General features: G+C 35.6%; 1 protein-coding gene across 1 annotated transcript; it reads left to right on the top strand.

The window, feature by feature from the left end:
* Positions 1–19,245: 19,245 nt before the first annotated feature.
* Positions 19,246–20,620, top strand: VMA21 (vacuolar ATPase assembly factor VMA21). The gene has a single exon (XM_017519627.1). The coding sequence runs from the start codon at positions 19,302–19,304 to the stop codon at positions 19,605–19,607; it is 306 nt and encodes a 101-aa protein (XP_017375116.1). The 5' UTR covers positions 19,246–19,301; the 3' UTR covers positions 19,608–20,620.
* The last annotated feature ends 2,828 nt before the right edge of the window (positions 20,621–23,448 follow it).

Genomic DNA, 23,448 nt, shown 5'->3' with positions numbered 1-23,448 from the left:
AAGTGCTGGGATTACAGGCATGAGCCACTGCACCTGGCCCAATAATATGTTATAACCACATGGGGTTTATCTCAGGAATGCAAGGCTGTTTTAATATTCGAAAATTGATCAGTAGCATTTATCATATTAACAGTCTAAAAAGTACAGTCTATGTGATCATCTCATTTACTACAGAAAACAACATTATACAAAATCCAAATGTTCGTGATGAAACCTCTCAGCAAACTAGAAATAAAATGAAACTCCTTCCTGGTAAGGGGCACCTACAAAATATCTATAAGTACCATCATAATTAATAGTGAAAGACAGTGCTTCCCCACAAAATTGAGAGTAAGCCAAGGACATCTTTTCTCAAAACTCCCATTTGAATTTTTACCATAGATACTAACCAATGTAATAAGTCAAGTAAAAAAAAGGGAATACAGATTTTTTAAAAGTAGAAAACTGTTTTTCTAGTTTTAACATGTTTTAGACAACAGGATTGTCTATGTATATATAAAAAGATACTAGAACTAAAAATTAGTTTAGCAGGGTTGTGGGATACAAGGTCAATATGCATAACTCAATTGTATTTCTATATATCAGCAACTAATAATCTGAAAGTTAATAATATAAAAATACCATTTACAACAGCATCACAAAACCAGAAATACTTTGGGATAAATTTGATAAAATATGTACTTTGAGAATAAACCAACATTGCTAAGATACCTAATTAAAGAAGACCTAAATTGATTTGAGAGTCATATGGTCTTCTTGTTAGGAAGCTTTTTTGTAGCAATTGATAAACTAATTCTAAATTTTATGCATACAAATTATAAAACATTAGTGAGTTATATAAAAGAAAAACTAAGTAGGTAGAGAAATATACCACATTCACTGGAAGGCTTAATGTTGTTGTTAAGGTATCATTAATTCCCAAATTTATCTATACTGTCAACACAATCCTAGTGAAAATATTAGCAGGTTATTTTGTTGAAATTCATAAGACTGCTAAAATTTATTTGTAAATTGTATGGATCTCTAATTGACAAAACAATTTTGAAAAAAGAAAAACTTGAAAGCCTTAAACTACCAGATTTCAAGTCTTATTATAAAGCTACAATCAAAACAGTGTGATATTGATGTAAAGAAAGACATACAGAAGAGTGGAACAGAAAAGAAAGTTGAGAACTAGATCTACATAACTATATCAATTGATTTTCAAAGAAAGTCTGAAGGCAATTCAATGGGAGATAGAAAACTCAGGGCCAGGAGTGGTGGCTCATGCCTGTAATCCCAGCACTATGGGAGGCTGAGGTGGGGGGGGCTTGAGTCTCAGGAGTTTGAGACCAGTCTGGTGTAGACATGTTGAAAGCCCATCTCTCCAAAAAAATACAAAAATTCGCCAGGTGTGGCGGTGTGCACCTGTAGTCCCAGCCACTCAGGAGCCTGAGGTGGGAGGGCTGATTGAGCTGGGGAGGTTGAGGCTGCAGTGAGCCATGATTGCACCACTGCACTCCAGCCTGGGTGACAAAGTGAGACCCTGTCTCATTAAAAAAAAAAAAAAAAAAAAAAGAATAGAAAATTCAACAAGTAGTGCTGGAACAATGTATTATTAAACAAAGATAAAGCAAGATTCTTAACCTCTATTTTATACCATAAATCAAAATTAACTCAAAATTGATTATAGATCTAAATGTAAACACTAACACTATATGATACACTGTTATTAAAATAAAAAGGCAAAACACAGATTGGGAGAAAACACTTTCAAAACATATATCTGAAAGGAATTGCACTTAGAATATATAAGAAACACTTACACCTCAATAAGAAGAAGATCCAATTTTAAAATGGACACTGCACTAAAGAAGATACACATAGGATCAATAAATATATGAAAACATATGCTACATAGAATTTTCATATGGCCCAGAAAGTCCACACTTAGGTATCTACCCAAAATAAATGAAAAGGTATATGCATTCAAACTCTTATGTATGAATGTTATGAATGTTCTGCATTATTTATAATAGTCAAAAAAGTTGAAACAACCAAAATGTCCATCAACTGATGAATGTATAAACAATATATAGTATATTCAGACAATAGAATATTATTGACTAACTAAAAGCAACAAAGTACTGATACATGCTACCATATGAATGAACCTCGAAAGCAAGATGCCAAACAAAAAAAGCCAGTCACAAAAGGCCTCATATTGAACTACTCCATTTATATAAAATTTCCAAAACAGTCAACTCTCTGGAGACAGAATGTAGGCACATTATTTCTGGAGCAGGTGGAGGAAGGAATGGGAAGTGATCATTAGTTGGTACAAGATTTACTTGAGAGATGATGAAAATACTTTAAAATTAGATTGTAATAATGATTACAACTCGTTAATTATACTAGAAACAACTAGATTGTAGTCTTTAAACGGTTGCACTTTATAGTTTGTAAATTAAATCTCAAAAAAGCTATTTTTTTTTTTTTTTTGAGATGGAATGTTGCTCTGTCACCCAGGCTGGAGTGCAGCGGCATGATCTCGGCTCATTGCAACCTCCGCCTCCTGGGTTCTTGCAATTCTCCTGCCTCAGCCTCCCGAGTAGCTGGGACTACAGGCGCACACCACCATGCCTGGCTAATTTTTTGTATTTTAGTAGAGATGGGGTTTCACTGTGTTGCCCAGGCTGGTCTCAAACTCCTGAGCTCAGGCAATCTGCCCGCCTCGGCCTCCCAAAGTGCTGGGATTACAGGCGTGATTCACTGTGCCCGGCTAAGAAAGCTTTTTAAAATGATCATTTTGGCATGAATTTGTTCAAATTGCATTCTTTCTTCCATCTACTGCACTACACACTTTCCTGACCTGAAGCCCAACTAAAATTATGAACTTATGTGGGCCAGCTTGTAAAGCTATTACATTTAATTTGGAAAATGCATTTCATTTTCCAAAACAGCTTGATAAAGTGACCGTTAGAATAACTAATTCATTAGGTCAGGGACGGTGGCTTATTTCTGTAATCCCAGTACTTTGGGAGGCTAAGAAGGGTGGATCCCTTGGACCCAGGAGTTCCAGATCAGCCTGGGCAACATGGTGAAACCCTGTTTGTACAAAGAAGTACAAAACATTAGCCAAGCGTGGTGGTATGCGCTGGTAGTCCCAATGACTTGGGAGGTTGAGGTGGGAGCATCACCTGAGCCTGAGAGGTCAAGGCTGCAGCGAGCAGTGATTGTACCACTGAACTCTGGCCTGGACAACAGAGACAAACCTTGTCTCAAAAAAAAAAAAAAAGGATAATATTAATTAAAGTCAGCCAATATGTCAATTAGCTACTTATTCTTCAAATATCTTATGTGACATGATGCATTAAGGCTTCAGTTCTCTTGTCCATCTCAATCCTAGGATTAAAATATACCATCTAATTTTAGAAGACAATAAATAATGAAATATGACAGTTCATAAGAACTTTATTGTATATAGCATGTAAACATTTTTATAGAATGCATTATGGCATTTCCATTAAAGCCATTAAAGCAAAATGTTTACATTAAATAAGTTCAATTTTAAACAAACAAGACTGGGAAATAGTGCTTACATCATAATATTCCCCTTCACACCCATCCCTGATTAATAATATTAATGTTTTATATGCATCTATGAATTTATATTATAGAAGCCCATACTTAAACCTTAAGAAAAAAACTTTCGTAAAAATAATACAGAGTAACAGCTTCAGAATGTACTAACATATACCCTTAAATAGTTCAAGTACATTTCAGTAGTAATAAAGACTATAATATATACTATAAAGAATGCTGGATTTTACTAGTGTTTTTTCCATAAAGAACAGGTAATCTGGGAATATCCCATATTGAAGATATCGGATATTTTGTAGTTATTAACATGATTTGGCCAATCCTACCTATTTGTATTATTGACATCTGATCCAAATATGATTTTATGATTTGATAACTTTAAGAACTGCCTTACTTTTTTTTTTTTCTTTTTTTTGGAGACATGGTCTCACTCTGTCTCCCAGGCTAGAGTGCAGTGGAGTGATCTTGGCTCACTGCAACCTCTGCCTCCCAGGCTTAAGTGATCCTCCCACCTCAGCTTCCCCAGTGTCTGGGCCTACAGGTGCACACCACCATGTCCTGCTAAGGTTTTGTATTTTTTGTAGAGACGAAGTTTCCCAATGTTGCCCAGGCTGGTTTCAAACCCCTCAGCTCAAGCGATCCTCCCATATCAGCCTCCCAAAGTGCTGGGATTACAAGCCTGAGCCACCCTGCTTGACCAACTGTCTTACTATTCTGCCATTAGTGGATGTCTGCAGATTCTTGAAACTCACTATTATACTTTGTGATCTATGTAGATGTATGAATATCTTTAAATTATTAACACGAGTGAAACAACAAAGCTACTTTATGATAATCATAGCAAAAATAATTGCAAATCTATTCTAATCTAAACTAGATATGTTGGTAGCTCTCAAGGTTGAGATTCTGGGGAGAAATTTTCCAACATTATAAACTATAATTAATTTACTGAACTCTCACAAGTGGATGCATTTTTATCTACTTTTAAATTTTCTCTTCTTGACTTCCTCTTACAATTTTGAAATCCATACTGACTTTTTCTCCCAAATGAATTTACTCAATATATAAAAGATAGAAAATTGCTAGATTCCTCCAAAGACATTTCTCTTTCCTACCTTAAGTCTTAGCATACAATATTTTTCTTGTAAAAATGAGTATAACCCTCACCAAAGTTTACATGTGAGTCAAGAAAGGTAGCAAATATTTCTTGATATTCACACCAATAACTTTCAAGTTTTATTTTAGACACATTTAATAATTAGTAGTCAGAATGTTAGTAAAGCAACTTTTGAAAATAAACTACATGAAATATTTGTTTACTTTTAAGAAATAGGATTACTTAGTAAGAAGTATTAATGCTACTAATTCTTTTTTTAATGCTGCTAATTCTTTAGAAACACTATAGAAAACTATTATTGAAATCAATATCCCTAGTTTTCCAGTTGAACATGGAATCAGGAATGCAATTCCTATAAGAAGAGTTTATGATTTAAAATAGACCATACAAATAAACATATTAATTTCTCATAAAGAGTAGAAGTAGTGAGATCAGATCAAATTATCAACCATGCAAATAAAAGAATTACTTGAAGCAAGGACTTAGAGTCAGTGCTATAAAAGCACACTCAAGTTGTACATTTCCAAAGTACTTTTGTATGATTTTTTTGCACATAAAATTGACAAATAAATTTAATCTGCTTGTGTCTATGCAATATGTAGTCCTAATTTGCAACATGTCTTTTTAAAGAATTTTCAATTATGACTTCAGTAGATATCTAGCCTAAGACAGTAAAGAGTGATACAAACTAATTCAAATTAATGATTTAAACCAATTAAAAGTATTGGCAGCAATATTAAAATAAGCTTAGTTATAGAAGTATCTGACGGCTGCTATGTTTTAAATTTTTGCTGAGATTTACCATTTTTTCAAGAGATTAATTTATTGCCTAAACCATAATGTTTATATTAAGTTAAAAATGTCAGTTTAGGCTTCCCCAATAAGAATTAAATGCCAACTGAATAATTTTGAATCCTCTCTGTCTGAAATTGTTCTTAATTGCCAAGCCAAAAAGGCGTATGTTTCAGTTTACATGTAATTCAAATTGATAGGTTAATATGGCTGATAAGCACCATTTCAATAGCATCTCACTTGTATATATGATAATTTCAAACAAGAAATTATAATTTCTAAATACTATTCTAAATTTCTGAGATTAAGACTAAAGAATGTGAAGATTTTTATCTTCCACTAACTGTTATTGGGGCATCCATTGGGTCACTTGGGTTATAACAATTGCATGTGATTTGCCACAATTGTGTAATCTTAAAACACCTAAAATTTAAAGAATAGACAGTAGAGTGTGTATCCTTAAAATGGGAAGTTGCTGTCCATCACTTATATAGTATCAGTTATACGAGATGAATACATTCTGAAGATCTGTTGTACAACATTGTGCCTTTAGTTAACAATAGTCTATTGTGCACTTAAAATGTGTCAAGGGGATCATCTCATGTTTAGTGTTCTTAACACACACACAGACACACACAGGAGAGGGGGAAAAGTATCTGCAACACCAAGAATGAGTCTCTAAAATAGAATCACCTTTTGTTTAGAGAGAAAACTACTTTACTTAACTTCTTACTAACTGGAATTGTCCTATGCCCAGTGATATATAGATTACAACCTGAATATTTAGAAAACTTCAGATATACAACATTCTTTCCCCTCTCCGTATATAAGGTAGAAAATTACCTGGAAATTTTATTAGTATGTCTTTCACATTCAGAGATAGCATAAAAATGTTTGGCAGATCATATGTCCTAACTTTAGATTTACACTATCTGTTTGTTTACTAGAGTTAGTATTGAAGAGCAAGTTAATTTACATCATCACACAGATATCTTTGATACCTGTCTCAGCTTTGTGGTAGAAATTGACTTCCCATTAAAATTGCCTGATAAAATACAGGATAACATGTTAAATTGAACTTTAGCTATATGGTGAATGTTTTAGCACAATTGCATTTTGATTATCACAAGAAGGATATTTATACTACAAAATAGTTGTTTATCTCTGTGAATTTGGGTTGAAGATTTGTGAAGGATTAAGTTGATGAATATAATGATTGATTAGGTTCAACTTACCACTCTCTACTACCTAACACATTTAGCCTGTGATATAATTGTGATCATGTCTACAGTGAGATGGAGTAAACAGGAAGACATATTTGAATAAGTTACCAAGAATGAAATTCAAAGAAATGAAGAAATTAAAAATATGAAAGAGAAATTAAAGGATATGGAGAATATGGTATGCGGATTTAACATTCATCAAAGTATAATGTCAGAAATAGATAACAGAAAGAATAAGAAAGAGGTGATATTAAAAATATAATGGCTGAGAATATTTCAGAAATTACGAAAAAAATAAATCCTCAGCTTCAGGAAATCTGGTGAACCCCACATAGAATATATAAAACTAAATTCACACCTAGATATATTATAATAAAGCTACAGAACTCCAAAAACAAAGATATGCTCTAAGCAGCAAAAGAATATGTAATTGACTACAGAAGAATTACATTTAACTTTTTAGATGACATCTCAGTAGCAACAGTAAAATCTAGAAGACCCTATAACATCTACAAAGAGATTTTTAAAAATGGGGATTTGGGACCAGATGGCTGCCTAGAAGCAGCTAAGGTGCATGGCTCTCTCAGGGAGGAACAAAAGGGGCAAGTAAATATAGCACCTTCAACTGAAGAATCCAGGTACTCACATTGGGATTAATCAAGGAAACAACTTGACCCACAGAGAATGGAGAAAAACAAGACAGGACAACAGCCCACCTGGGAGTGACACAGAGTCAGGAGAACCTTCCCAACCCAGCAAAGCAGTGAGTGAATGTTTGACCCCAGGAAACCATGCTTCTGCCACTGATCTTTGCAGCCCTTTGGTTGGGAGATTACCCTCATGGAGACACTCCACTGTGGCCTTCAGTCTGACACTCAGTGTAAAGTCTCAGCAGAGCAGCCACTCAAGCATGCATGGAGGTTCAGGAGCTTTACATACTCCAGCTCCAGGCTTCCTGGCAAAAGTGACTGCAACTCCCGCAAGGCAAGAGGTTGAACCTCCACACACACTTCTAGGAAGAGCGCTTAGTAGCAATGGTCTGTGGGTCTCACTTCCACTGAGCCTCACAGGAAAAGACCCACTGCTTGGAATTCCAGCCAGTATCACCCATACCTGGGACAGAGTTCCCAGGGGGAGGGGCGGGCCGCCATCTGTGCTGTTTGGGTGACTCAGCCATTCCAGCCTGCAGGCTTTGGAGAGTCAAACCAGGAGCAGAAGGGATCTCTAAGCACAGCACAGCTGCTCTACCAAAACGTGGCCAAACCGCTTTTTTAATCAGTTGTCTGATCCATTCCTCCTCACTGGGCAAGACCTCCCAACCTGGGCTTCTAGCCACTCCCACTGGTGTTCTCTGACTGATAAAGATTGGAATCCCCTCTGGGACAGAGTTTCCTGGAGGGAGGGGTGAACTGTCATCTTTGCTGTTTGGGCAACTCAGCTGTTTCAGCCAGCAGCCTTGGGAGAGCTCAAACCAAAAGAGGGTGAAAGCAGTATTCCGGCACAGCACAGCTGCTCTATAAAGGCATGGCCAGACTGCTCCCTTAAGCAGGTATCCTATCCTGTTCCTTCAGACTGGGTGAGACCTCCCAAACAGCATATTCAGCCACCTCCTACAGATGCATTTGGGTTGGCAACAGATCCATACTTTCCTGAGACAGAGCTCCCAGAGGAAAAGGCAGCCTGCCATCTTGGCTGTTTCACATCTAAAGGTCAGCAACCTCATAGACTGAAGGTAGATAAGCTCACAAAAATGAGAAAGAATTAGTGCAAGAATGCTAAAAATTCAAAAAGCCAGAGTGCCCTATTTCCTCCAATGACTGTACCACCTCTCCAGCAAGGATTCAGAACCAGACTGAAGCTGAGATAGCTGAAATGACAGAAGTAGAAATCAGAATATGAATAGGAACAAAGTTCACTGAGCTAAAGGAGCATGTTGTAACCCAATGCATAGAAGCTAAAAATCATGATAAAACATAGCAGGAGCTGACAGACAAGATAGCCAGGATAGAGAAGAATGTAACTGACCTGATTGAGCTGAAAAACACATTACAAGAATGTCATAATGCAATCATAAGTATTAATAGCAGAATAGAACAGAGAAAAGAATCTCAGAGCTTGAAGACTGCATTTCTGAAGACAGGCAGACAAGTATAGAGAAAAAAGAATGAAAAGGAATAAAGAAAACCTCTGAGAAATACAGGATTATGAAAAGATACCAAATCTAAAACTCATTGGTGTACGTGAAAGAGACTGGAAAAATGGAACCAATTTGGGAAACATATTTTAGGTTTCATGCATGAAAACTTCCCCAACCAAGGAAGACAGGCCAATATTGAAATTCAGGAAATGCAGAGAACACCAGTAAAATATTCCATGAGACAATTATCCCCAAGACACATAATCATCAAGCTCTCCAAAGTTGAAATGAAAGAAAAATTGTAGAAGGCAGCTAGAGAGAAAGGCCAGGTTACTTACAAAGGGAAGCCTATCAGAAGAACAGGGTACCTCTCAGCTGAAACCCAATAAGCCAGAAGAGATTAGGGGTCAATATTCAACATTCTTAAAGGAAAGAAATTCCAATGCAGAATTTTGTAGCCAGTCAAACTAGGCTTCATAAGCGAAGGAGAAATAAGATCTTTTTTCAGAAAAACAAAGGCTGAGGCAATTTGTTACCATCAGATCTGCCTTGCAAGAGCTCCTGAAGGAAGCACTAAATATGAAAAAGAAAGACTGTTACTAGTCACTACAAAAACACAATGTACTTCAGACCAGTGACAGTATAAAGCAACCATATAAAATGTCTGCAAAATAACCAGCTAACATGATGACATGATCAAATCCACACATAGCAGCACTGAGCTTAAATGTAAATGGGCTAAATCCTCCAATTAAAAGACTTAGAGTGCCAAGCTAGATAAATAATCAAGAACCATTTGTATGCTGTCTTCAAGAGACCCATCTCAGATGCAATGACATGTATAGGCTCAAGATAAAGGGATGGAGGAAAATCTACCAAGCAAATGAAAAACAGAAAAAAACCAAGGGTTGCAGTCCTAGTTTCTTGCAAAACACAATTTAAACAAACAAAAATCAAAAAAGACAAAGAAGGGCATTACATAATGATTAAGGGTTAAATTCAACAAGAAGAGCTAACTATCCTAAATATATATGCATTCAACGCAGGAGCACCCACATTCATAAAACAAGTTCTTAGAGACCTTCAAAGAGACTTAGACTTTACACAATAATAGTGGGAGACTTTAACACCCTACCCAAAATACTAGGAAGATCATCAAGATAGGAAATTAACAAGGATATTTGGGACCTAAACTCAGCTCTAGATCAAATGGATCTGATAGATATCAACAAAACTCTTCACCCTAGACAAGAGAATATACATTCTTCTGATCACCATACAGTATTTACTCTAGTATCAATCACATAATGGGAGGTAAAACAGTCCCCAGCAAATGAAAAAGAACTGAAATTATAGCAAACAGTCTCTTGGACCACAGCACAATCAAATTGGAGCTCAAGACTAAGAAATTCACTCAAAACCAAACAATTGCTGGAAAATTGAATAACCTGCTCCTGAATGTCTTCTGGGTAAATAATAAAATTAAGGCAGAAATCAAGAAGTTCTTTGAAACTAATGAGAAAAACATACAGTTACCAGAATCTCTGGGAGACAGCGAAGGCAGCATTAAGAGGGAAATTCATGGCACTAAATGCTCACATCAAAAGTTTAGAAAGATCTCAAGTTAACGACATAACATCACAACTAAAATACCAAGAACAAAGAAACCCCAAAGCGAGCAGAAGACAAGAAATGACGAAAATTAGGACTGGACTGAAGGAGACAGAGACATTTAAAAAAATTCAAAAGATCAATGAATCCAGGATCTGATTTTTTGAAAAATTAATAAAATAGACCACAAGCTGGAAGAATAAAGAAGAAGAGAGAGAAGGTTCAAATAAACACTATCAGAAATGAAAAGGGGGATATCCCCACTGACCACACAGAAATACTAACAACCATCAGGGAATATTATGAACACCTCTATGCACATAAACCAGAAAATCTAGAAGAAATGGATAAATTTTTTGATGCATACACCTTTCCAAGACTGAACCAGGAAGAAACTGAATCCCTGAACAAACCAATAATGAGTTCTGAAATTGAGGCAGTAATACATAGCCTACCAGCCAAAAAATAAAAAATAAAAAAAGACCAGAACCAGATGGATTCACAGCTGAATTCTACTAGATGTACAAAGAAGAGCAAATGCCACTGTTACTAGAACAATTCCAAAAAATTGTGCAGTAGGGACTCTTCCCTAACACATTCTATGAGGCCAGCATCATCCTGATACCAAAACTTAGAAGAGATACAACAACAGCAACAACAAAAACTTCAGGCCACCATGCTTGATGAGCATCAATGCAAAAATCCTCAACAAAGTACTGGTAATCCAAATCCAGCAGCTCCTCAAAAGCTTATCCACAAGGATCAAATAGTCTTCATTTCTGAGATGCAAGCTTGGTTCCATATACGCAAATAAACTACTCCAAACAATTTCAAAGGAGGGACTCTTCCTTAACTCATTTTATGGGGCCAGCATCATCCTGATACCAAAACTTGGCAGAGATACAACAAAAAAAGAAAACTTCATGTCAATATCCCTGATGACCATCGATGCAAAAATCCTAAATATAATGCTGGCAAACCAAATACAGCAGCACATCCAACAGTTTATCCACTACAATCAAGTCAGCTTCTTCACTGGATAAAAGACTGGTTCAACATACACAAATCAATAAAAGTAATTCATCGCATAAACAGAAGTAAAGGCAAAAACCACATAATTATCTCAGTAGATGCAGAAAAAGCCTTTGATAAAATTCAACATCCCTTCATGTTAAAAATTCTCAATAAACTAGTTATTGAAGGAACATACCTCAAAATAATAAGAGCCATTTATTACAAACCGACAGCCACTATCATACTGAATGGGCTAAAGCTGGAAGTATTCCCCTTGAAAACTAGCACAAGACAAGCATGTCCTCTCTCACCACTCTTATTCAATGTAGTATTGGAAGTTCTGGCCAGTGTGATCAGGCAAGAAAAAGAAATAAAGTGTATTCAAATAGGAAGAGAGGAAATCAAATATCTTTATTTACAGATGACATGATTCTATATCTAGAAAACCCCATTGACTCAGCTCAAAAGCTTCTCCAGCTGATAAGTAACCTCAGCAAAGTCTCAGGATACAAAATCAATGTGCAGAAATCACAAGCATCCTTATACACCAACAACAGACTAGCAGAGAGCCAAATCATGAATGAACTCCCATTCACAATTGCCACAAAGAGAATACAATACCTAGGAATACAGCTAACAAGGGACGTTAAGGACCTCTTCAAGGAGAACTACAAAACACTGCTCAAGGAAATCAGAGAGAACACTAGAAGATGGAAAACCTTCCATGTTTATGGGCAGGTAGAGTCAATATTGTGAAAATGGCCATACTGCCCAAAGCAAAGACTCAATTCTATTCTCATTAAACTACCATTGACATTCTTCACATAATTAGAAAAAAACTATTTAAAAATTCATATGGAACCAAAAAAGAGTTTGTATAGCCAGGACAATTCTAAGCAAAAAGAACAAAGCTGAAGGCATCACACTACTTGACTTCAAACTACACTATAAGGCTACAGTAGCCAAAACAACATGGTAGAGGTACAAAATGGGCACATAGATTAATGGAACAGAATCAAGAACTCAGAAATAAAACTACACATCTACAACCATCTGATCTTTGACAAACCTGACAGAAACAAGCAATGAGGAAAGGATTCCCTATTTAACAAATGGTGCTGGAAGAACTGGCTATTCATATGCAGAAAATTGAAATTGGACCCCTTCCTTACACCTTATACAAAAATTAACTCAAGATGAATTAAAAAATTAAATGCAAAACCCAGAACAATAAAGACCCTAGAAGAAAATCTAGTCAATACCATTTAGGACATAGGCATGGGCAAAGATTTTATGATGAAATTACCAAAAGCAATTGCAACAAAAGCAAAACTTGACAAATGGGATCTTATTAAACTAAAGAGCTTCTGCTCAGCAAAAGAAACCATCACTAGAGTGAACAGACAATCTAGAGAATAGGAGAAAATTTTTGCAATCTATCCATCTGACAAAGGTCTAATATCCAGAATCTACAAGGAACTTGAACACAATTTACAAGAAAAAAGAACCCCATTGAAAAATGGGCAAAAGACATTAACAGGGAATTTTCAAAAGAAGACATACATGGGCCAACAAATGTATGAAACAAAGCTTAACATCACTGATCATTAGAGAAATGCAAATCAAAAGCACAACGATATACTATCTTATGCAAGTCAGAATGGTGATTAATAAAAAGTCAAGAAACTACAGATGCTGGTGGAATACTATGTAGCCAGTAAAGGGAATGAGATTATGTCTTTTGCAGGGACATGAATGAAGCTAGAAGCCATCATCTTCAGCAAACAAATGCAGGAACAGAAAACCAAACACCACATATTCTCAGTGATAAGTGGGAGTTGAACAATGAGAACACATGGACAAAGGAAGGGGAACAGCACACACTGAGGCCTGTTGGGGGAGGCCGGGGGGGCGGGGAGAGCATTAGGAAAAAAAGCTAATGTATGCTGTGCTTCATACCTAGGTGATGGGTTGATAGGTGCAGCAAACCACCATAGTACATGTTTACTTATGTAACAAACCTGCACATCTTGCACGTGTACCCTGAAACTTAAAAAATAAAATAACAATTTACAAAAAGTAGAACTACCATGTGGATTCAGCAATTCCATTGTCGGGTATATATCCAAAGGAAATGGAATCAGTATGTTGAAGGGCTATCAGCACTCCCATATTCACTGCAGCATTATTTACCATAGTCAAATATGGAATCAAGCTAAGTGTCCATCAAAGGATGAATGGATGAATTTAATGTGGCATATATACACAACAGAATACTATTCAGCCTTTAAAAGAAGAAAATCCTGCCATTTGTGACTACATAAACGAGCCTGGAGGACATTGTGCTAAGTGAAATAGGCCGGGCACAGAAAGATAAGTATCATATAATTTCACTTATATGTGAAACTTAAAAGAGTTTAGCTGATAGAAGTAGAAAATAGACTGGTGATTTCCAAGGACTGGGAAGATGTTGGTCAAATTTTACAAAATTTGTTAGGTAGGAAGAATAAATTCAACAGATCTATTGTACAACATGGTGACTATAGTTAACGATTGAAAATTGCTAAGATCATAGATTTTAAGTGTTCTCACCACAAAATGATAAGTATGTGAGGCAATGCATATGTTAACTAGCCTGATTAAGCCATTACATGTATAAATATATCAAAATATGTTGTATAAGTATATATAATTTGTATTTATCAATTAAAGAGCAAATAAGAAAAAAAGTAAGTATTAATACACACAACAATTTGGATTGATCTCAAGGATGGATTATATTGAGTGAAAAAAGCCAGTCTCAAAAGATCATATACTGTTTATTCCATTTGTATAACATCCTCAAATTGATGAAGGTATAGAAATATAGAATGGATTAGAGGTTATTAGGGCTTAGGATGATAGATTTTAGAGAGTAGGCGTGGCTGTAAAGGGGTAGCATGGAGGAATTCTTTGTGGTAATTGAATAGTTTTGTATTTTAAGTCAGTGTTGGTTATTAAAATCTACACGTGTGATAATATCAACTATACATATTATATATGTATGGAATATAGAACTATAGGCAAGCATTGTGTCGATGCCAGTTTCTTGGTTTTGATATTGTGCTATAATTGTGTAAGATGTTACCAGCTGGGTAAACTTGAATAAAGCTATAAAGGAACTCTTTGTATTATCTTTGCAAATTTCTCTCTATCTGTAATTATTTCAAACTAAAGTTTTTAGAGCTAATGAATGAAGAAACTATACACACGAAAATAATCAACAGAAGGCTGGCGAAATATATTGACATCAGACTGAGCTGGCTTTAAAACAGAAAAACATGTAATAAAATTAAAACCTTATAAACAATGTCAAATTAAACAATTGACTCAGAATCTGTATCAATTCTGGATATGTATAAACCAAAGAACGTAGCCTCAAAATATGTAAAACAGAAACCATCAGACTTACAAGAAGAAACTGATAAGTTGACAATCACTGTTATGTTACAGAATTTTAACATAATTCCTTTCAGTAGTTGCTAGATGAAGCAAACCAATACTAAATAAAGATAGCGAGAAATTAAACAACATAGCAAGGTTTGTATGTAATGCACGTAAAATAAGACGCTGAACAAAAAAACATGTAAAATAAGACGCTGAACAAAAAAAACGAGTACATATTCATTCTAGAGTAAACAGAACATTAAAAAAAATAAACACATACTATAACCCAAAGCAAATATTACCGAAGAATCATTTATGTGGACTTCAAGCTGAGAATGGTCAGTCAGAAGCTTAAGGAGATACTGACAGCCAACTGCAATTTAATGGACACTCACCAGGACGTGATATTTGGTCTTCTCTACTGGCTCTATACTCTCTCCCTATATGAACACATCTATTGCCATGATTTTAAACACCAAATATGTACTGATGACTCCCAAATTTATGTGCTTAGCCATGATGGACTCTATGATCTCCTGATTTGTGTAGTGATCTAATTGGCTACTCGTTATCATCACTTGAATGACTAACAGGCTTTGTCTATTGAACATGCTCAAAACATAATCCTGGACTTTTCTCTCTAAATCTTCTTGTATCTCAATAAATGCCACCATTATCAAGCTAATTGCTCAAGCTAAAAACCTATTAATTATCCTTGATTCCTCCATCCAATCCATCAGCAAGTCCAGTATGTCCAGTTCCTAAATACATTCCAAAACCATCCACTTGACCTCCACTGGGCCAACATTATATCTACACACCTTCATCTCTCACCTGCAGTAGCCTCCTAACCGGTTGTTCTTCTTTCACTACTGACCTTTACAGTCTATTCATTACCCAGTTGCTAGTGTAAAATATTTTAACTGTTAATCAGATCATGTTAGTCACATGCTCTAAACTTTGTAAGAGCCTTCCACTACACTAATAATAACACCCACACTTGCTACCCCGGACTTCAAGGCACATTCATGATCTGGCCTCTACCTATCACTGTAGCCTTATATCGTGGCCTCACCTCAAATGTTGCATTCCCAAAGAAGCCTTTTATTTTCTTCTTGTTTAAGGTAGTACTCTCTACCTACAGCCACTCTTTATCACAGTACCCTGGTTAAATTCCTCATAGCATTTACTATGATATGAAAGTAGTACACACCCACACACACTCACCTCTCACTCCCACTAAATTTCTTGTCCTATGAGACCATGCATCTTGTCCACTTCACTTTAACAAGCCACTCAGAAACTCCAAACACTACTATCCCTGGGAGTGGGCCCAAATTTATACAACTACGAACTAGAATTTGTTCATATACCTGAACATTCAATATAAAATTTAGCAAATTCTGTTCAGGCTACAAAACTTATTACAAAAAAGATGAAAATATCTTAACTGCTAAATATGCACACCTTGCACACACCATTGATAAAATAAGAGTGATCTGCTTGTCTGTAATATTGAGGTTTTCATAATGAAAGGTGTTTCAATTTTCTCAAAACATGAAGAAGCACTTACTGGGATTTTTGACTATACATAAATGGAAGTAGATAGCATCCTCAGACACATGTCTACAAGAGGGCTATTATTGTTGCCAGTCACAGAAAATATATTAAACTGTTGGTCTGCCATAAAATCATATTTTCAAAACATAGATAAGAAGAATGTCATTCTCTTATTTGAAAATATATTGAAGATGGGAAAGAAGAAAAGAATTAGAGTAAAACAGAATTTATGCTATTCCTCTAAAACTGAAGATCTTTAAAGAATCTTTAAGGATTTCGTCGAAAAAGCTGGAGACTTGTTGAAGTTGTAAAGACAGATTTTAAAATAATTGGCAATGTACTATTGCAATAGGGAAAATCATCCAGCATAAACTGAACACAGCTTCAATTTGTGGAGAGGTACCTAGGTATTATGAAGAAAAAAATGAAAGGAGAGAGGAAATAGTAAGAACTTGAGCAGAGTACAGGAAATGGAAAATTATAAAAAGCAAGAAGGGAGGCTTGAGGTGCCTACTGAAGCAAATATATCTTAGATCACAAGTCCTTTCAAATATCTGAAAAGCCTTCCCAAGGATGATGGTTACAAAAAAGCTGAGACTGTGGTGACTACAATAAATATTGAACTCTTTAATGCCAAGACACTGAAGAGTATCTACTAGCATCAGCACCATCCAGGAAGATGACCTCACCAAATAGGTGAAATAAGCCGCCTGTGACCATCTTGAAAAAAAAGGGATGCATGACCTTTCAGACAGAAAATTCAAAATAACTGTGCTAAGAAAACTCAAAGAAATTCAACATAACACAGAGAAGGAATTTAGAATTCTATCAGATAAATTTAACAAAGAGATTGAAGTAATTAAAAAGAAACAGAAATTCTACAGCTGAAAAATGTACCTGGTATACTGAAGAATGCATCATAGTCCTTTAATAGCAGAATTGATCAAGCCAAAGAAATAATTAGTGAAGTTAAAGACAGGCTGTTTGAAAACTCACAGTAAGAGGAGACAAAAGAAAAAGTGATAAAAAACAAGCACATCTATGAGATTTAGAAAAATAGCGTCAAAAGGAAAAAATCTAAGTTATTGGCCTCAAAGCTTCCCTTTGAGAGAAAGATATAGGGACAGAAAGTTTATCCAAAGGGATACTAATAGAAAGCTTCTCAAACCTAAAGAAAGAGATCAATATCCAAATACAAGGCTATCGAACACAAAGAAGGTTTAACCAAAGGAAGACTACCTCAACACATTTTATAATCAAACTCCGAAAGATCAAGGATACAGAAAGGACCCTAAAAGCACCAAGAGAAAAGAAACAAATTACATACAGTGGAGCTCCAATACATTTGACAGCAGACACCTCAGTGGAAAATTTACAGACCAGGAGAGAGGAGTGCGACATATTTAAAGTGTTGAAGGAAAAAAAATCTATTATCCTAGAGTACTATATCCAGTGAAAATATTCTTCAAACATGAAGGAGAAATACTTTCCCAGCAAAGAAACAAACCACAACTTGATGGACTTCACAAACATCCTGGCTTGTCTCACAAAATGTTAAATGGATTTCTTCAATCTGAAAGAAAAAGGTGTTAACAAGCAATAAAATATCATCTGAAGGCAAAACACTCATTGGTAATAGAAAGTACACAAACACAGAATATTATAATATTGTAGTTGTGTTGTGTAAGCTACTCATATCTTGAGTAGAAGAACTAAAAGATGAATCTATCAAAAATAATAACTAAAACATTTTTTCAAAACATGGACAGTGTAATAAGATATAAATTGAACCAAGAAAAAGTTTAAAAGTAGAGGGAGAATGAAGTTAAAGTGTACACTTTTTATTAATTTTTTGTTGTTGTTTGTAAGTTTGTTTTGCAATTACTGTTAAGTTGTCATCACTTTAAAATAATGGGTTATAAGATGTTATTTGAAAGCATTAGAATAACTCCAAATCAAAAAACCTACGACAGATACCCAAAAATTAAAAGGAAATAATTTAAACATACCACTAGAATGTTTCACAAAAAGGAAGACAGGAAGGAAGGAAGAGAAGACCACAAAACAACCAGAAAACAAATAACCAAAATGGCAGAAGTCCTTACTGATTAATAATAATATTGAATGGAAATGGATTAAACTCTCCAGTCAAAAGATAGAATAGCTCAATAGCTCAAGACACACACATCATCCATAAAGACATGTATAGACTGAAAATAAAAAGATGGAAAAAGATATTCCATGCCAGTGGAAAAAAAAAAAAAAAATGCAGGAGTAACTGTACTTACTTATATCAGAATAAACAGATTTCAAGACCAAATAAAAAGGACAAAGAGGGACATTACATATGATAAAGGGGCCAATTCAGCAAGAGGATATAATAATTGCAAATACATATGCGCTCAACACTGGTGCACCTAGATATATAAATAAAATATTAATAGAGCTAAAGGGAGAGGTGGATTCCAATACTCTAATAGCTGGAGACTTCAGCACCCCACTTTCAGCACTGGACAGATCATCTAGACAGAAAATCAACAAAGAAACATCAGACATACTCTGCACTGTAGACCAAATGGACCTAATAGATATTTACAGAACACTTCATCCAATGGAGGAGGAATACACATTCTTCTCTTCAGCACATGGGTCATTCTCAAGGATAGATCATATGTTTTAGGCCACGAAGCAAGTCTTAAAACATTGAAAATAATTGAAATCATATCAAGCGTCTTCTCTGACCATAATGAAATAAAACAAGAAGTCAAAAACAAGAGGAACCGGAACCGCCTTGACCAGTCCCCTGCCGCCGAGCTCCTGGGGCCGGCAGGGCGACACCATGGAGTGCCTGGATAAAGCAGCGCTGAACGCACTGCAGCCTCCGGAGTTCGGAAATGAAAGCTCATTAGCATTTACACTGAAGTCGCTCCTGTTCTTTACAGCTCTATTGATCACTCCTCCTACTGGATTATATTTCACAACTAAATCTTACATATTTGAAGGCGCCTTTTGGATGTCCAATGCGGACAGCTATTTTTATGCTGCTATTGTTGCAGTGTTGGCTGTCCATGTGGTGCTGGCCCTCTTTGTGTACGTCGCCTGGAATGAAGGCTCACGACAGTGGCGTGAAGGCAAACAGGATTAAAATGAACATTACCTTTTGATAGTATTAAATTGATTTTTTAAATGGTAAAGGCTGGAGTGGGAGACATCTGATTTGAATAAAATTGAAAGAACATATTCAAGTCAGTCTTAAGGAGTCATGTTTGAATAGTGTAAATTTTGATCCTTCTAATACATTGGTTTAATTCAGTTTTAACTGTATGACCCTCATTTGCAAATGAGAATTCGGAAAAGTTAAATTAGTTACAAATAAATATGTTAATTTAGTTACACATTATTCTGGAAGGAATTATAGCTTCTTTCAACAAAACATGTTTTATAGTATTCTGACTTATGGTTGCTTTTGAGTTTTACTCCTTTGGATATATTAAGATGCACACAGTGAAGCAAATTAGACTCCACTTTACGCTGGAATGCTTTCCTTAGCATGAAAATACCAAGTCCTTGGATTTGAAATTTTAATTTCCTATGGAAAGTTGCTTAAATTGTGGACACTGGAATTTGAATGTCACTAAGGAATTTCACATAAAGTGTAATCTCTAGTCAGTAGGAATTTTCCATTACATTATTTTATGGGAAAACTAGGCTAAATCACACCCATTCAGGTCAAAGGACTTTAGCTTACCGAAGGATCTAGAGAGCAAAGCAAAGATCTCACTATTCAAACACGCAGCCTGCTTCCTTCAAGTCCTCTTGCAGGCCAGCTTTGTGCTTTGCAGACCAACTTTTTAATAAGATACTTTGCTTCCTCATTCAGCATTGAAGCTAGGCTTCAATTAAAAGGTTTGAGGAAGCTTCATTTAAAATTGTTTTTCCTACTGTTTTTTAAAATTGTAGTGTATATGATAGGAATTTGCATTTAAATATGTTCATTTTTGCATATGTTAAGAATAGAAAAAATCTTGAAAACGTTTTTTTTTTTAATACCCAAAATGTATTCTCCTTGGGGTTATCTGATGGAAAAAAATCCTTGAATTTATTTTCGTATCTTTAGTCTGTGTACTTTTAGTTACTTGGTACTAATTGTGTGCAATCTAAAACATTCCCTCAAATGTTTGTTTGTTTTATTATAAAACCATAATATAAAACCATATATAAAACCAGTTCTTTGTAGAAAACTGGAAGAAGAGATATTCAAACAAGAAAAAAAAAAATCAAAATTTCCCATAATGTTGCCTTCTAAAAATAAGCTCTATTTTAGTTTACATCCCATATGCATTTTTGAAAGCCATTTCTTAATGCTAGTTTGATACATACTAAAAGTTTAGTTTACAAGTTCAAATTTTGCCAGATTTTCCTGACAGCTATTTGCATTTTTTTCAGGTGAGTGATTATTGACCATTTTTTTCTTTTTTCCTATTTCCTTCCTTCCTTCCTTCCCTCCCTCCCTCCCTCCCTCCCTCCCTCCCTCCCTCCTTCCTTCCTTCCTTCCTTCCTTCCTTCCTTCCCTCCTTCTTTCCTCCTTTCTTTCTTTTCTTGTCTCACTCTGTTGCCCGGGCTGGAGTACAGTGGCATGATCTCAGCTCACAGCAACCTCCACCTCCTGGGTTGAAGTGATTCTCAGCCTCAGTCTCCTGAGTAGCTGGGACTACAGATGCCCCCCACTACACCCGGCTAATTTTTTTTTTTTAATATTTTTTAGTAGAGATGGGGGTTTCACCATGTTGGCCAGGCTGGTCTCGAACTCCTGACCCAGCTGCCTCAACCTCCCAAAGTGCTGGGATTACAGGTGTGAGCCACCACACCTGGCCTTATTGGCCATTTTCTAAATAAGCACATTCTGTCTTTATTCTCTTAAAATTCAAATTTTCTGTTACTGATAGTCCTAATACTTAGGATTCTTGCTTAAGTATTTGAAACCATTACTGATTTCTTGTTCACATTTGTTATTTTTTATGTTGTGAAACTGGACTAAAGGAATAGAGGGATGATTAGTCATAAAAGTCAAATAGGCATTTGTGTTTAACTGTTGAGAAAAGTGAAAGATCAGTATGGTTATTATGGAACTGTTTTTAATTCTTGCTTAAAGACTACAATTTTAGCATAATGACATTTGAGTCTAGGGTAGTGTATGGTACATTTCTAGATGGTCCCTACTTAAGACATATTGTTGTATTTAGAATTGTCCATCTAATTTCTTTTTATATAATGCCAAAGTTTTTCTTGTGGTTTTGGGATCTAATGCTATTTGTAAAATATTACTGTCCAATGTTGGATTATTTTGTTTGGTTTCAGGCATTTGCTGAATAGGTAATGATATATGGTATTTTTCTGCAAGTATTTAAACCAGGGGCACATGCAAAGGCAGTTGCAATTTCCTCTTGGAAAATGCGCCAAGTGTTTGAAGGTTAAAATTGAATGCTAAGATTGATATTTAGGATTATTACAAAATAGACTTGCTTTCACAGCAGTTAGTTTTTTCCTAGAGTTTTAACTGTTAACTCACTAGTATGCTGCTGTTTTTAACTATGTTAAATAACATATAGTATTTAACAAACAGATTTATTTTTCAAGATGTCTCACTAGTTTCCTTTTACACAATGTATATACTTCAAGATGTATAGAAAGGAAAACTACAGTTAAGCCCTTATACATGTTTTAAGGTAGAAATACGTTTCCTATTGTTTGAAAACTGATGGTAAGAATAACCTCAATTAGGAGGTATAACTTGAAGTGTCATCCCAGACTACTGATTTAACCCCATTTATGGTAACACATTACCTTCCTCACCTCCTGTTTTGTCCCCAAGAATGTAGTCCATTTTGTCAGTTGTGTTGAAGAATGAAAAGTCTGCTGTAGAATGCGTCTGATGTCATTAGCTATTCAAATGGGTACCATTGTATATATAACAGTAAAATCTGGTTTTGTGTTATTAGCAAAAAAAATTTAAACCTGCCATTTAAAAAAAAACCTATGTTTCATGGAAATGTAACAGAAATACATTATAATAATAGAACACTTTTTCTTTCTTTTTCTTTCTTCCCTTCCTTCCTTCCTTCCTTCCTTCCTTCCTTCCTTCCTTCCTTCCTTCCTCCCTCCCTCCCTCCCTCCCTCTCTCCCTCTCTCCCTCCCTCCTTCTTTCCCTCTTTCCTTCCTTCCCTCTTTCCTCCCTCCCTCCCTCCCTCCTTCCTTTCTTTCTTTCTTTCTTTCTTTCTTTCTTTCTTTCTTTCTTTCTTTCTNCCTTCCTTCCTTCCTTCCTTCCTTCCTTCCTTCTTTCTTTCTTTCTTTCTTCTTTCTTTTCTTTCTTTCTCTTTCTTCTCTTTTCTTTCTTGACAGAGTTTCACTCTTCTTCCCCAAGCTGGAGTGCAAGGGCACAATCTCAGCTCACTTCAACCTTCACCTCCTGATTTCAAGCAATTCTGCTGCCTCAGTCTCCCAAGTAGCTGGGATGACGCCACACCCAGCTAATTTTTGTATTTTTAGTAGAAACCGGGTTTTGCAATGTTAGCCAGGCTGGTCTCGAACTCCTGACCTCAGGCGATACACCTGCCCTCCACCTCTCAAAGTGCTGGGATTACAGGCGTGAGCCACCATGCCCAGCCTAATAATTAGAACATTTTCATCATAAAAATCTCATCAGCTTTGCCAAAAGAAATAACTGATTTATGTGTTTGGTATTTGTTTTCCATATTCATGTAAAGTTTGTGTATATAGTTAGAATACCCAAGGAGACCAGCAAAATCAGTAAAACAAACAGGGTGTATCCAGAGAAAGATGAAACCCAAAAGTACGTAAAAAGGATTTCAATCCCATTTTAAATGTACCTAGTGTGTATTTCTTATCTCTAGACAAGTTCATGTTTATTGTTTAATTTGTGCCCAAGTGAAGTTGTAAACTTATAATTCAACTCTGATAGAGAATTT

Source organism: Cebus imitator, unplaced genomic scaffold (assembly GCF_001604975.1).
Source record: "Cebus imitator isolate Cc_AM_T3 unplaced genomic scaffold, Cebus_imitator-1.0 Scaffold759, whole genome shotgun sequence".
NCBI lineage: Eukaryota > Metazoa > Chordata > Mammalia > Primates > Cebidae > Cebus > Cebus imitator.
This window is presented reverse-complemented; position numbering and strand designations above follow the sequence as displayed.

What these genes read in the sequence shown, in the direction of transcription:
- VMA21 (XM_017519627.1), top strand. Translation starts at nt 19,302, where the DNA reads ATGGAGTGCCTGGATAAAGCAGCGCTGAACGCACTGCAGCCTCCGGAG.